The sequence below is a fragment of the Choloepus didactylus genome, chromosome 7 (assembly GCF_015220235.1).
Source record: "Choloepus didactylus isolate mChoDid1 chromosome 7, mChoDid1.pri, whole genome shotgun sequence".
Lineage (NCBI taxonomy): Eukaryota > Metazoa > Chordata > Mammalia > Pilosa > Megalonychidae > Choloepus > Choloepus didactylus.
The window spans coordinates 39,836,826-39,849,982 of record NC_051313.1 but is presented as its reverse complement, the minus strand read 5'-3'; the positions used below and the strand labels follow the sequence as shown (position 1 = coordinate 39,849,982).

General features: G+C 37.4%; 1 protein-coding gene across 5 annotated transcripts in view; it reads right to left on the bottom strand.

The window, feature by feature from the left end:
- CDK19 (cyclin dependent kinase 19) overlaps nucleotides 1-13,157 on the bottom strand; it is a 246,541-nt gene that overhangs the window by 52,039 nt on the left and 181,345 nt on the right. For 4 of the 5 annotated variants that reach the window (XM_037843951.1, XM_037843950.1, XM_037843952.1 and 1 more), the window contains exon 4: nucleotides 12,717-12,857. The exons of the other annotated variant lie outside the window; for it this stretch is intronic. In XM_037843951.1, coding sequence (XP_037699879.1) covers nucleotides 12,717-12,857 — 141 coding nt within the window. The remainder of the gene's footprint in view (nucleotides 1-12,716; nucleotides 12,858-13,157) is intronic. 5 annotated transcript variants of the gene reach the window in all.

Below are 13,157 nucleotides of genomic sequence, written 5' to 3'. Positions count from 1 at the left end.
TAAGCTCCTTGAGGAGAAGGTCTATGATGCAGTCATATTTGTACTGTCCCCATTCTTCCATGCTTTGCACACACAAATAGTAAATGTTTATTGGGGACGGTTTGTTCAAATACATAATATATGTTTACTTAATAATAAAAAAAAAGCCATAATATTTGTTACTGATCAAATCATGTCCTCTGTAAAGACATGTTCAAGTCCTAATCTCCAGCCCTATGGATGTGAACCCATTTGTAAACAGGATCTCTGAAGATGTTATTAGTTAAAGTGAGGCCAAACTGAACCAGGGTGGGCCTTAATCCAGTATGACTGGAGTCGTTATAAGCAGAGGAAATTTAGACACAGAATGAGGCAGAAGGAGAAGATGCCATGTGACAGAGGCAGAGATTTGTTATGGATTGCTCGCAAGCCACCACCAGAACCCTACAGACTTCAGAAAAATCATGATCCTACTGACAATTTGATTTTGGACTTCTAGTCTCCAAAACTGTCAGGCCATAAATTCCAGTTGTTTAAGCCAATTAATCTGATACTTTTTACAGCAGCCTGACAAACAATGACAGTACTCAATCAATATTTTAACTGATATTAATTCATTGAAAAAATATTTACTTAGCACCTATTGTGTACATGGTAGTATACAAAAACCGATCAGACATAGCACCTGCTATCTCAAGAAGTTTATGGTATAGAGAAGAATCTAAGACCTCTATATAAATTGCTATAGTACTGAAAGATAAATGCCACAAGAGGAGTAAAGTACGACAGGAATCACCAAGAAGGAGAAACAAGTAGGGATGGATATCAAAGTAAGTTTTAACATGCATGATGGGTCAGGAAGGAAAGGTAGTATTTGAATATGTAGAGATAGGGATAATAGGTTATAAGACAAAAATGAAAGGTCACGGAGGCAAAAAATTTCACAGAGATACAGGAAACAACCAATAGTTCAACAAGCCTAGAGTAGAGTATATGTGAAAGATGATGAGGTTAGCCAAACGTATGCTGAAACTATAAAACATTGCTGAAAGACATTTAAAAAGATATAAATAAATGCAAAAATGTCTCATGTTCATGGTTTAGGATGCTTAATCTTGATAGGATGGCAATACTCCCCAAACTGATTTAAAGATTCAATGCAATCGCTATCGAATCCCAGCTGACTTTCTATGTAGAATTGATAAGCTTATTCTGAAATTCATCTGGAATTCAGTGACCCCGAATATCCCAAACAATCCTTAAAGGAAGAACAAAGTAGGAGGACTCACATTCTCTAATTTCAAAACTTACCAGGAAGCAACAGTAATCAAGACAGTGTGGTGCTGGCACAAGAATAAACATGTCAATCAATGGGGCAGAATTGAGGGCCCAGAAATAAAACCATACATCCACAGTCAAGTAATTTTCAACAAGAGTTCCAAGATCATTCAATGAAGAAAGAATAGTCTTTTCAACAAATGATGCTGGAACAATTGATATCCATATGCAAAAGCATGAAATTGGACCCCCACATCACACATTATACAAAAATTAAATCAAAACTAATCAATGGCCTAAATAAACAAAACTCTTAGGATAAAACATAGGGCAATATCTTCAGGACATTGTACTAGGCAATGGATTCTTAGATTTTACATCAAAAGCATGAACTACAAAAGAAAAAAGAAAGATAAATTTGACTTCATCAAAATTAAAAACTTTGTGCATCAAAGAGCACCTTCAAAAAAGTGAAAAGACAATTCATGCATTAAATCCCAAAGAAGTGACAAAAATCTCCTGGAACTAACAAGCATACAAGATTGCTATACATATATTTACGGAAAACCACAAAACTCTGATGAAAGTAATCAAATAAGATCTAAATAAATGGAGAGATATTCCATGTTTATGGAGAGGAATAGTCAATATTATTCAGATGTCAGTGCTTCAAACTTGGTATATAGATTCAATGCAATCTCAATCACAATCCCAGCAAGTTATTTTATAGACATCAACAAACAGAAACTCTGAAGCTTATATGGAAACACAAAAGACCCAGAAAAGCCAACACAGTACTGAATGAAGAACAAAATCAGCATACTGATACTTCCAGGCATCAAGACTTAACACTACAAAAGATAACTCACAGAATGACAGAAAATATTTGCAAATCATATATCTGATAAAGGACTTGTATTCAGAATAAAGAACTCTTACAATTCAATAACAGAAAGACAAAAAACTCAATTAAAAAATGAGCAAAGGATCTGAATAGACATTTCTACAAAGAAGATATGCAAATGAACAATAAGCACATGAAAAGTTTGCTCCACATCATTAGTCATCAAGGAAATGCAAATTAAAACCACAATGAGGAAATGCAAATTAAAACCATGATGAGATACTACTTCACACCTACTTGGAAGGCTAGAATCAAAAAGTCAACAAGTATTGGCAAGGATGTAGAGAAACTGGAACCCTCACAGACTCCTGGCAGGAATATGAAATGGTGCAGCTGCTTTGGAAAACAGTCTGGCAGTTCCTTAAATGATTAAACATAGTTACCATATGACCCAGCAATTCCACTCCTAGGTATATACCCAAGACAAATGAAAAGATATGTCTACCCCAAAACTTGTACACAAATGTTTATAGCAGCATTATTTGTAATAGTTAAAAGGTGGAAACAATCCAAATGTCCACCAATGGATTAATGGATAAATAAAATGTGGTATATCCATACAACAGAATATTTGGCCATAAAAAGGAATGATACGTGCTATAACTTGGATGAAACTTGAGAACATCATGCTAAGTAAAAAAGTCAGTCACAAAAGTTAACATATTATATGATTCCATTCATATGAAAGTCCAGAATAGGGAAATCTATAGAGAAAGAAAGTGGATTAGTGGTTACTTAGGGCTGGATAGAGGAGTGATAGCTAAAGGGTATGGCGGTTTCTTTTTAAGATGATGAAAATGTTCCAAAATTTACCATGGTGATGGCTGCACGTACCTGTGAATATAATAAAAACCACTGAATTGTATGCTTTAAATGGGTGAATTGTAATGTATGTGAATTATATCTCAATAAATCTGTTATAAAAACAAAAAGGAAAGATGATGGGATAAAAAAAACTTAGGAAAGACAGTTGGAGCTAGATCTGGCAAGACCCTGAAAGTCAAATAAGGAACTAGAGTTTTAGTCTGTAATCAGTGAGGAAGTATTTCAACTGAACAGGAGTTGAGTAATTAGTGAAAAGGCCTAAATTGGACTGGAAGGGAAAGAGTTTGCTGACAAGTAGACAAGTTAAGAGGCTAGTAACATAATCTAAGAAACAGATAATGAAGCCCTAAAGTAGGAATGAGGCACTGGGCATGGTAAAAGAGGAATGGAGGAGATATTTTGGAGGTGAAACTAACAGGACTTGGCAAACAGTGGATGTGAAATCCAAAAAAAAAAAAAAAAAAAAAAAAAGAGGTCTACAAGCTGTAAAAGAAGTTTCCAGGCTAGGGGGATAGGGCTAAATCCAAAAGAGATGACACTAAAGCAGCAGCAAGTTTGGATGGGAGAAAAATGTAAGGCCCGGTCATACTTAGTTTTAGTGCCAGTGGACATTCATCTTGAATAAAATGTGTTCAACTATGCTGTTTATAACAAAAGATACAATTTTATGAAAAAAAGGAAGAAAAACTCAGATTCGTTAATCCTCAATAAAAGATTCTGATCGATGATTCAAACATGATTGTGACCTCAGAAATATAGCCCACATAGGTTACATTAAGTGTATAGCAAATTAAATTCTAAACATATTGATTAATTCACATTTAGAAAGGTTGTTTTCTCTTGATCGAGAACAACCTCATGTACCCAGGTATCATTTAAAAACATGCTGATCTATAGCTAATAGTAAAGTGTATAGGTGGACGTCTTTGGGAACCTTACAGTTTAAAATTATAAGGTAAAAAGCTTCTGTTGAAATGGTAAATGCATCTCATGGTCACTGTCATTTTGGCCCCAATTTAACTTCAGTGCCACTGCAAGAGGTGGCCAAGCCACTAAGCTTGACTAACTAGATCTGTTTGTGCATTCATTCTTTTCTATAATAAATACTTCTCCTCTGTTAGTAAAACTGGACCCCACCTAGACATATCCCTAGAATTCCCAAAAGCCTAAAAAATAAATGATCATGAAACCACTTTTAGAGGGCAAAATAAAACTTTCAATCATAAACTCAGGGCAGCTAATCAGTACCCCGATTTACTTTAAAACAAACAAACAAAAATGTCATCTATATAAACTAAAATGACAATAATGTGGAGATGAATATATAGCACACAATTTGAAAGAGTGTGTGTTGATTATATGTATACTGCATTAAAAAGTAAAATCAAATGTTTGAATTGTGGCTAATTTGTCATTATTAAGTATATAAAAGTATATTCCGGGGAGGCGGGGCAAGATGGCAGACTGGTGAGCTGTATGTTTTAGTTACTCCTCCAGGAAAGTAGGTAAAAAGCCAGGAACTGCGTGGACTGGACACCACAGAGCAATCTGTCTTTGGGCATACTTCATACAACACTCATGAAAACGTGGAACTGCTGAGATCACCGAAATCTGTAAGTTTTTGCGGCCAGGGGACCCGCGCCCCTCCCTGCCAGGCTCAGTCCCGGGGGAGGAGGGGCTGTCAGCTCCAGGAAGGAGAAGGGATAATTGCAGTGGCTGCTCTCATCGGAAACTCATTCTACTGATTCAAACTCCAACCATAGATAGACTGAGGCCAGACACCAGAGACTCTGAGAGCAGCCAGCCCAGCAGAGAGGAGACGGGCATAGAAGGAAAACAACACGAGAAGCTCCAAAGTAAAAGCAGAGGATTTTTGGAGTTCTGGTGAACACAGAAAGGGGAAGGGCGGAGATCAGGCCTTGAGGCGCATATGCAAATCCCGAAGCAAGGCTGATCTCTCTGCCCAGGGCACCTTTCCTTAATGGCCCTGGTTGCTTTGTCTATTAGCATTTCAATAACCCATTAGATCTCTGAGGAGGGCCCTTTTTTTTTTTTTTTTTTTTTTTTTTAAATCCTTTTTGCTTTTTCTAAAACAATTACTCTAAGAAGCTCAATACAGAAAGCTTCAAAGAATTGAAATTTGGGCACGTCAAGTCAAGAGCAGAACTAAGAGAGCTCTGAGACAAAAGGCAATAATCCAGTGGCTGAGAAAATTCACTAAACAACACAACTTCCCAAGAAAAGGGGGGTGTCCGCTCACAGCCACCATCCTGGTGGACAGGAAACACTCCTGCCCATCGCCAGCCCCATAGCCCAGAGCTGCCCCAGACAACCCAGTGTGACGGAAGTGCTTCAAATAACAGGCACACACCACAAAACTGGGCGTGGACATTAGCCTTCCCTGCAACCTCAGCTGAATGTCCCAGAGCTGGGAAGGGGGAGCAGTGTGAATTAACAGAGCCCCATTCAGCCATCATTTGAGCAGACTGGGAGCCTCCCAACACAGCCCAGCAGCCCAGAACTGCCCTGGGGGGACGGCACTCACCTGTGACATAGCACAGTCATCCCTCAACAGAGGACCCGGGGTGCACAGCCTGGAAGAGGGGCCCACTTGCAAGTCTCAGGAGCCATACGCCAATACCAAAGACTTGTGGGTCAGTGGCAGAGACAAACTGTGGCAGGACTGAACTGAAGGATTAGACTATTGCAGTAGCTTTAAAACTCTAGGATCATCAGGGAGATTTGATTGTTAGGGCCACCCCCCCTCCCCGACTGCCCAGAAACACGCCCCACATACAGGGCAGGCAACACCAACTACACACGCAAGCTTGGGACACCAATTGGGCCCCACAAGACTCACTCCCCCACTCACCAAAAAGGCTAAGCAGGGGAGATCTGGCTTGTGGAGAACAGGTGGCTCGTGGACGCCACCTGCTGGTTAGTTAGAGAAAGTGTACTCCACGAAGCTGTAGATCTGATAAATTAGAGATAAGGACTTCAACTGGTCTACAAACCCTAAAAGACCCCTATCAAGGACAGCAAATGCCACGAGGCCAAAAACAACAGAAAATTATAAAGCATATGAAAAAACCAGACGATATGGATAACCCAAGCCCAAGCACCCAAATCAAAAGACCAGAAGAGACACACCTAGAGCAGCTACTCAAAGAACTAAAGATGAACAATGAGACCCTAGTACGGGATATGAAGGAAATCAAGAAGACCCTAGAAGAGCATAAAGAAGACATTGCAAGACTAAATAAAAAAATGGATGATCTTATGGAAATTAAAGAAACTGTTGACCAAATTAAAAAGATTCTGGACACTCATAGTACAAGACTAGAGGAAGTTGAACAACGAATCAGTGACCTGGAAGATGACAGAATGGAAAATGAAAGCATAAAAGAAAGAATGGGGAAAAAAATTGAAAAACTCGAAATGGACCTCAGGGATATGATAGATAATATGAAACGTCCGAATATAAGACTCATTGGTGTCCCAGAAGGGGAAGAAAAGGGTAAAGGTCTAGGAAGAGTATTCAAAGAAATTGTTGGGGAAAACTTCCCAAATCTTCTAAACAACATAAATACACAAATCATAAATGCTCAGCGAACTCCAAATAGAATAAATCCAAAAAAACCCACTCCGAGACATATACTGATCACACTGTCAAACATAGAAGAGAAGGAGCAAGTTCTGAAAGCAGCAAGAGAAAAGCAATTCACCACATACAAAGGAAACAGCATAAGACTAAGTAGTGACTACTCAGCAGCCACCATGGAGGCGAGAAGGCAATGGCACGATATATTTAAAATTCTGAGAGAGAGGAATTTCCAGCCAAGAATACTTTATCCAGCAAAGCTCTCCTTCAAATTTGAGGGAGAGCTTAAATTTTTCACAGACAAAGAAATGCTGAGAGAATTTGCTAATAAGAGACCTGCCCTACTGGAGATACTAAAGGGAGCCCTACAGACAGAGAAACAAAGACAGGACAGAGAGACTTGGAGAAAGGTTCAGTACTAAAGAGATTCGGTATGGGTACAATAAAGGATATTAATAGAGAGAGGGAAAAATATGGCAAACATAATCCAAAGGATAAGATGGCCGATTCAAGAAATGCCTTCACGGTTTTAACGTTGAATGTAAATGGATTAAACTCCCCAATTAAAAGATATAGATTCGCAGAATGGATCAAAAAAAAATGAACCATCATATGTTGCATACAAGAGACTCATCTTAGACACAGGGACACAAAGAAATTGAAAGTGAAAGGATGGAAAAAAATATTTCATGCAAGCTACAGCCAAAAGAAAGCAGGTGTAGCAATATTAATCTCAGATAAAATAGACTTCAAATGCAGGGATGTTTTGAGAGACAAAGAAGGCCACTACATACTAATAAAAGGGGCAATTCAGCAAGAAGAAATAACAATCGTAAATGTCTATGCACCCAATCAAGGTGCCACAAAATACATGAGAGAAACATTGGCAAAACTAAAGGAAGCAATTGATGTTTCCACAATAATTGTGGGAGACTTCAACACATCACTCTCTCCTATAGATAGATCAACCAGACAGAAGACCAATAAGGAAATTGAAAACCTAAACAATCTGATAAATGAATTAGATTTAACAGACATCTACAGGACATTACATCCCAAATCACCAGGATACACATACTTTTCTAGTGCTCATGGAACTTTCTCCAGAATAGATCATATGCTGGGACATAAAACAAGCCTCAATAAATTTAAAAAGATTGAAATTATTCAAAGCACATTCTCTGACCACAATGGAATACAATTAGAAGTCAATAACCATCAGAGACTTAGAAAATTCACAAATACCTGGAGGTTAAACAACACACTCCTAAACAATCAGTGGGTTAAAGAAGAAATAGCAAGAGAAATTGCTAAATATATAGAGACGAATGAAAATGAGAACACAACATACCAAAACCTATGGGATGCAGCAAAAGCAGTGCTAAGGGGGAAATTTATAGCACTAAACGCATATATTAAAAAGGAAGAAAGAGCCAAAATCAAAGAACTAATGGATCAACTGAAGAAGCTAGAAAATGAACAGCAAACCAATCCTAAACCAAGTAGAAGAAAAGAAATAACAAGGATTAAAGCAGAAATAAATGACATAGAGAACAAAAAAACAATAGAAAGGATAAATATCACCAAAAGTTGGTTCTTTGAGAAGATCAACAAGATTGACAAGCCCCTAGCTAGACTGACAAAATCAAAAAGAGAGAAGACCCATATAAACAAAATAATGAATGAAAAAGGTGACATAACTGCAGATCCTGAAGAAATTAAAAAAATTATAAGAGGATATTATGAACAACTGTATGGCAACAAACTGGATAATGTAGAGGAAATGGACAATTTCCTGGAAACATATGAACAACCTAGACTGACCAGAGAAGAAATAGAAGACCTCAACCAACCCATCACAAGCAAAGAGATCCAATCAGTCATCAAAAATCTTCCCACAAATAAATGCCCAGGGCCAGATGGCTTCACAGGGGAATTCTACCAAACTTTCCAGAAAGAACTGACACCAATCTTACTCAAACTTTTTCAAAACATTGAAGAAAATGGAACACTACCTAACTCATTTTATGAAGCTAACATCAATCTAATACCAAAACCAGGCAAAGATGCTACAAAAAAGGAAAACTACCGGCCAATCTCCCTAATGAATATAGATGCAAAAATCCTCAACAAAATACTTGCAAATCGAATCCAAAGACACATTAAAAAAATCATACACCATGACCAAGTGGGGTTCATTCCAGGCATGCAAGGATGGTTCAACATAAGAAAAACAATCAATGTATTACAACACATTAAAAACTCGAAAGGGAAAAATCAATTGATCATCTCAATAGATGCTGAAAAAGCATTTGACAAAATCCAACATCCCTTTTTGATAAAAACACTTCAAAAGGTAGGAATTGAAGGAAACTTCCTCAACATGATAAAGAGCATATATGAAAAACCCACAGCCAGCATAGTACTCAATGGTGAGAGACTGAAAGCCTTCCCTCTAAGATCAGGAACAAGACAAGGATGCCCGCTGTCACCACTGTTATTCAACATTGTGCTGGAAGTGCTAGCCAGGGCAATCCGGCAAGACAAAGAAATAAAAGGCATCCAAATTGGAAAAGAAGAAGTAAAACTGTCATTGTTTGCAGATGATATGATCTTATATCTAGAAAACCCTGAGAAATCAACGATACACCTACTAGAGCTAATAAACAAATTTAGCAAAGTAGCGGGATACAAGATTAATGCACATAAGTCAGTAATGTTTCTATATGCTAGAAATGAACAAACTGAAGAGACACTCAAGAAAAAGATACCATTTTCAATAGCAACTAAAAAAATCAAGTACCTAGGAATCAACTTAACCAAAGATGTAAAAGACCTATACAAAGAAAACTACATAACTCTACTAAAAGAAATAGAAGGGGACCTTAAAAGATGGAAAAATATTCCATGTTCATGGATAGGAAGGCTAAATGTCATTAAGATGTCAATTCTACCCAAACTCATCTACAGATTCAATGCAATCCCAATCAAAATTCCAACAACCTACTTTGCAGACTTGGAAAAGCTAGTTATCAAATTTATTTGGAAAGGGAAGATGCCTCGAATTGCTAAAGACACTCTAAAAAAGAAAAACGAAGTGGGAGGACTTACACTCCCTGACTTTGAAGCTTATTATAAAGCCACAGTTGCCAAGACAGCATGGTACTGGCACAAAGATAGACATATAGATCAATGGAATCGAATTGAGAATTCAGAGATAGACCCTCAGATCTATGGCCGACTGATCTTTGATAAGGCCCCCAAAGTCACCGAACTGAGCCATAATGGTCTTTTCAACAAATGGGGCTGGGAGAGTTGGATATCCATATCCAAAAGAATGAAAGAGGACCCCTACCTCACCCCCTACACAAAAATTAACTCAAAATGGACCAAAGATCTCAATATAAAAGAAAGTACCATAAAACTCCTAGAAGATAATGTAGGAAAACATCTTCAAGACCTTGTATTAGGAGGCCACTTCCTAGACTTTACACCCAAAGCACAAGCAACAAAAGAGAAAATAGATAAATGGGAACTCCTCAAGCTTAGAAGTTTCTGCACCTCAAAGGAATTTCTCAAAAAGGTAAAGAGGCAGCCAACTCAATGGGAAAAAATTTTTGGAAACCATGTATCTGACAAAAGACTGATATCTTGCATATACAAAGAAATCCTACAACTCAATGACAATAGTACAGACAGCCCAATTATAAAATGGGCAAAAGATATGAAAAGACAGTTCTCTGAAGAGGAAATACAAATGGCCAAGAAACACATGAAAAAATGTTCAGCTTCACTAGCTATTAGAGAGATGCAAATTAAGACCACAATGAGATACCATCTAACACCGGTTACAATGGCTGCCATTAAACAAACAGGAAACTACAAATGCTGGAGGGGATGTGGAGAAATTGGAACTCTTATTCATTGTTGGTGGGACTGTATAATGGTTCAGCCACTCTGGAAGTCAGTCTGGCAGTTCCTTAGAAAACTAGATATAGAGCTACCATTCGATCCAGCGATTGCACTCCTCGGTATATACCCGGAAGATCGGAAAGCAGTGACACGAACAGATATCTGCACGCCAATGTTCAAAGCAGCATTATTCACAATTGCCAAGAGATGGAAACAACCCAAATGTCCTTCAACAGATGAGTGGATAAATAAAATGTGGTATATACACACGATGGAATACTACGCGGCAGTAAGAAGGAACGATCTGGTGAAACATATGACAACATGGATGAACCTTGAAGACATAATGCTGAGCGAAATAAGCCAGGCACAAAAAGAGAAATATTATATGCTACCACTAATGTGAACTTTGAAAAATGTAAAACAAATGGTTTATAATGTAGAATGTAGGGGAACTAGCAGTAGAGAGCAATTAAGGAAGGGGGAACAATAATCCAGGAAGAACAGATAGGCTATTTAACGTTCTGGGGATGCCCAGAAATGACTATGGTCTGTTAATTTCTGATGGTTGTAGTAGGAACAAGTTCACTGAAATGTTGCTATATTATGTAACTTTCTTGGGGTAAAGTAGGAACATGTTGGAAGTTAAGCAGTTATCTTAGGTTAGTTGTCTTTTTCTTACTCCCTTGCTATGGTCTCTTTGAAAGGCTCTTTTATTGTATGTTTGTTTTCTTTTTAACTTTTTTTTTCATACAGGTGATTTGAAAAAAGAAGGGAAAGTTAAAAAAAAAAAAAAAAAAAAAAAGATGTAGTGCCCCCTTGAGGAGCCTGTGGAGAATGCAGGGGTATTCGCCTACCCCACCTCCATGGTTGCTAACATGACCACAGACATAGGGGACTGGTGGTTTGATGGGTTGAGCCCTCTACCATAAGTTTTACCCTTGGGAAGACGGTTGCTGCAAAGGAGAGGCTAGGCCTCCCTATATTTGTGCCTAAGAGTCTCCTCCTGAATGCCTCTTTGTTGCTCAGATGTGGCCCTCTCTCTCTGGCTAAGCCAACTTGAAAGGTGAAATCACTGCCCTCCCCCCTACGTGGGATCAGACACCCAGGGAAGTGAATCTCCCTGGCAACGTGGAATATGACTCCCAGGGAGGAATGTAGACCTGGCACCGTGGGACGGAGAACATCTTCTTGACCAAAAGGGGGATGTGAAAGGAAATGAAATAAGCTTCAGTGGCAGAGAGATTCCAAAAGGAGCCGAGAGGTCACTCTGGTGGGCACTCTTATGCACACTTTAGACAACCCTTTTTAGGTTCTAAAGAATTGGGGTAGCTGGTGGTGGATACCTGAAACTATCAAACTACAACCCAGAACCCATGAATCTCGAAGACAGTTGTATAAAAATGTAGCTTATGAGGGGTGACAATGGGATTGGGAAAGCCATAAGGACCAAACACCACTTTGTCTAGTTTATGGATGGATGTGTAGAAAAGTAGGGGAAGGAAACAAACAGACAAAGGTACCCAGTGTTCTTTTTTACTTCAATTGCTCTTTTTCACTCTAATTATTATTCTTGTTATTTTTGTGTGTGTGCTAATGAAGGTGTCAGGGATTGATTTAGGTGATGAATGTACAACTATGTAATGGTACTGTAAACAATCGAAAGTACAATTTGTTTTGTATGACTGCGTGGTATGTGAATATATCTCAATAAAATGATGATTAAAAAAAAAAAAAAAAAAAGTATATTCCATCTGTTAGACTTTTTTATTCACTTTCTATAGTCAATACTGATAATAGCACTCTTTTTATAGGATGCCATATTTGGATCATTTTGGATCTTAAGTATAAAAACAATGAGGACTAATTATTAATGTTTTTACCAATGATGAACAATAATAATAGGCAGAACAATATGGATCAACAGGTGTTTGTTTCACATATGACCGCCCCACTAAAATAACACTAATAATTAGTTTAAAAACTACACTGACAATTTATATCTATGCAAAAATATAACAGAAGAATATACACAACATGTTATTAATATCTTTGGGTTGTAGGTTTATCGAGGTTTTTAATTTCCTTTTTTTTTGCTTATGTGTGATTTCAAAATTTTCTACAATCAATGTTTTATGATTACATAAAGAAGTAAAAATATTTTTTGAAAGAGGAAAAAAGAACATATTGATTAATTCACAAGAGGAACATACTTACCAAGTCTCTATGAAGCACCCAATTTGCATGGAGGTAATGGATACCATCAAGAATCTGATAAAGTAATGATTTAACCATAGATCTCGGCAATTGCATGGGCTTTTTATTTGCTTTCGATGCACGGTGAAACTTAATAATATGCTAGAAATTTAAAAAAAACAGTATAATAACATATAGTCTTTGCTAAATATCTATGTCATTAAAATACAATTGTGGCAATAAAATCTCTACATTTTAAAATTACTTATTGAAAGCCAGTAACAACACAAAGAAAAATAGTTTGTATAATAAAGTCAACCAAGACTGATTTATAGTGAAGGTAGCACACCACTATAAATGTAATTAATGCCACTGCATTGTACACTTAAAAATGGTTAAAATGGCAAATAAAATTTAAAAATAATAATTTTTTTTAAAACTGAGTATTTTTAGAGCAAATAT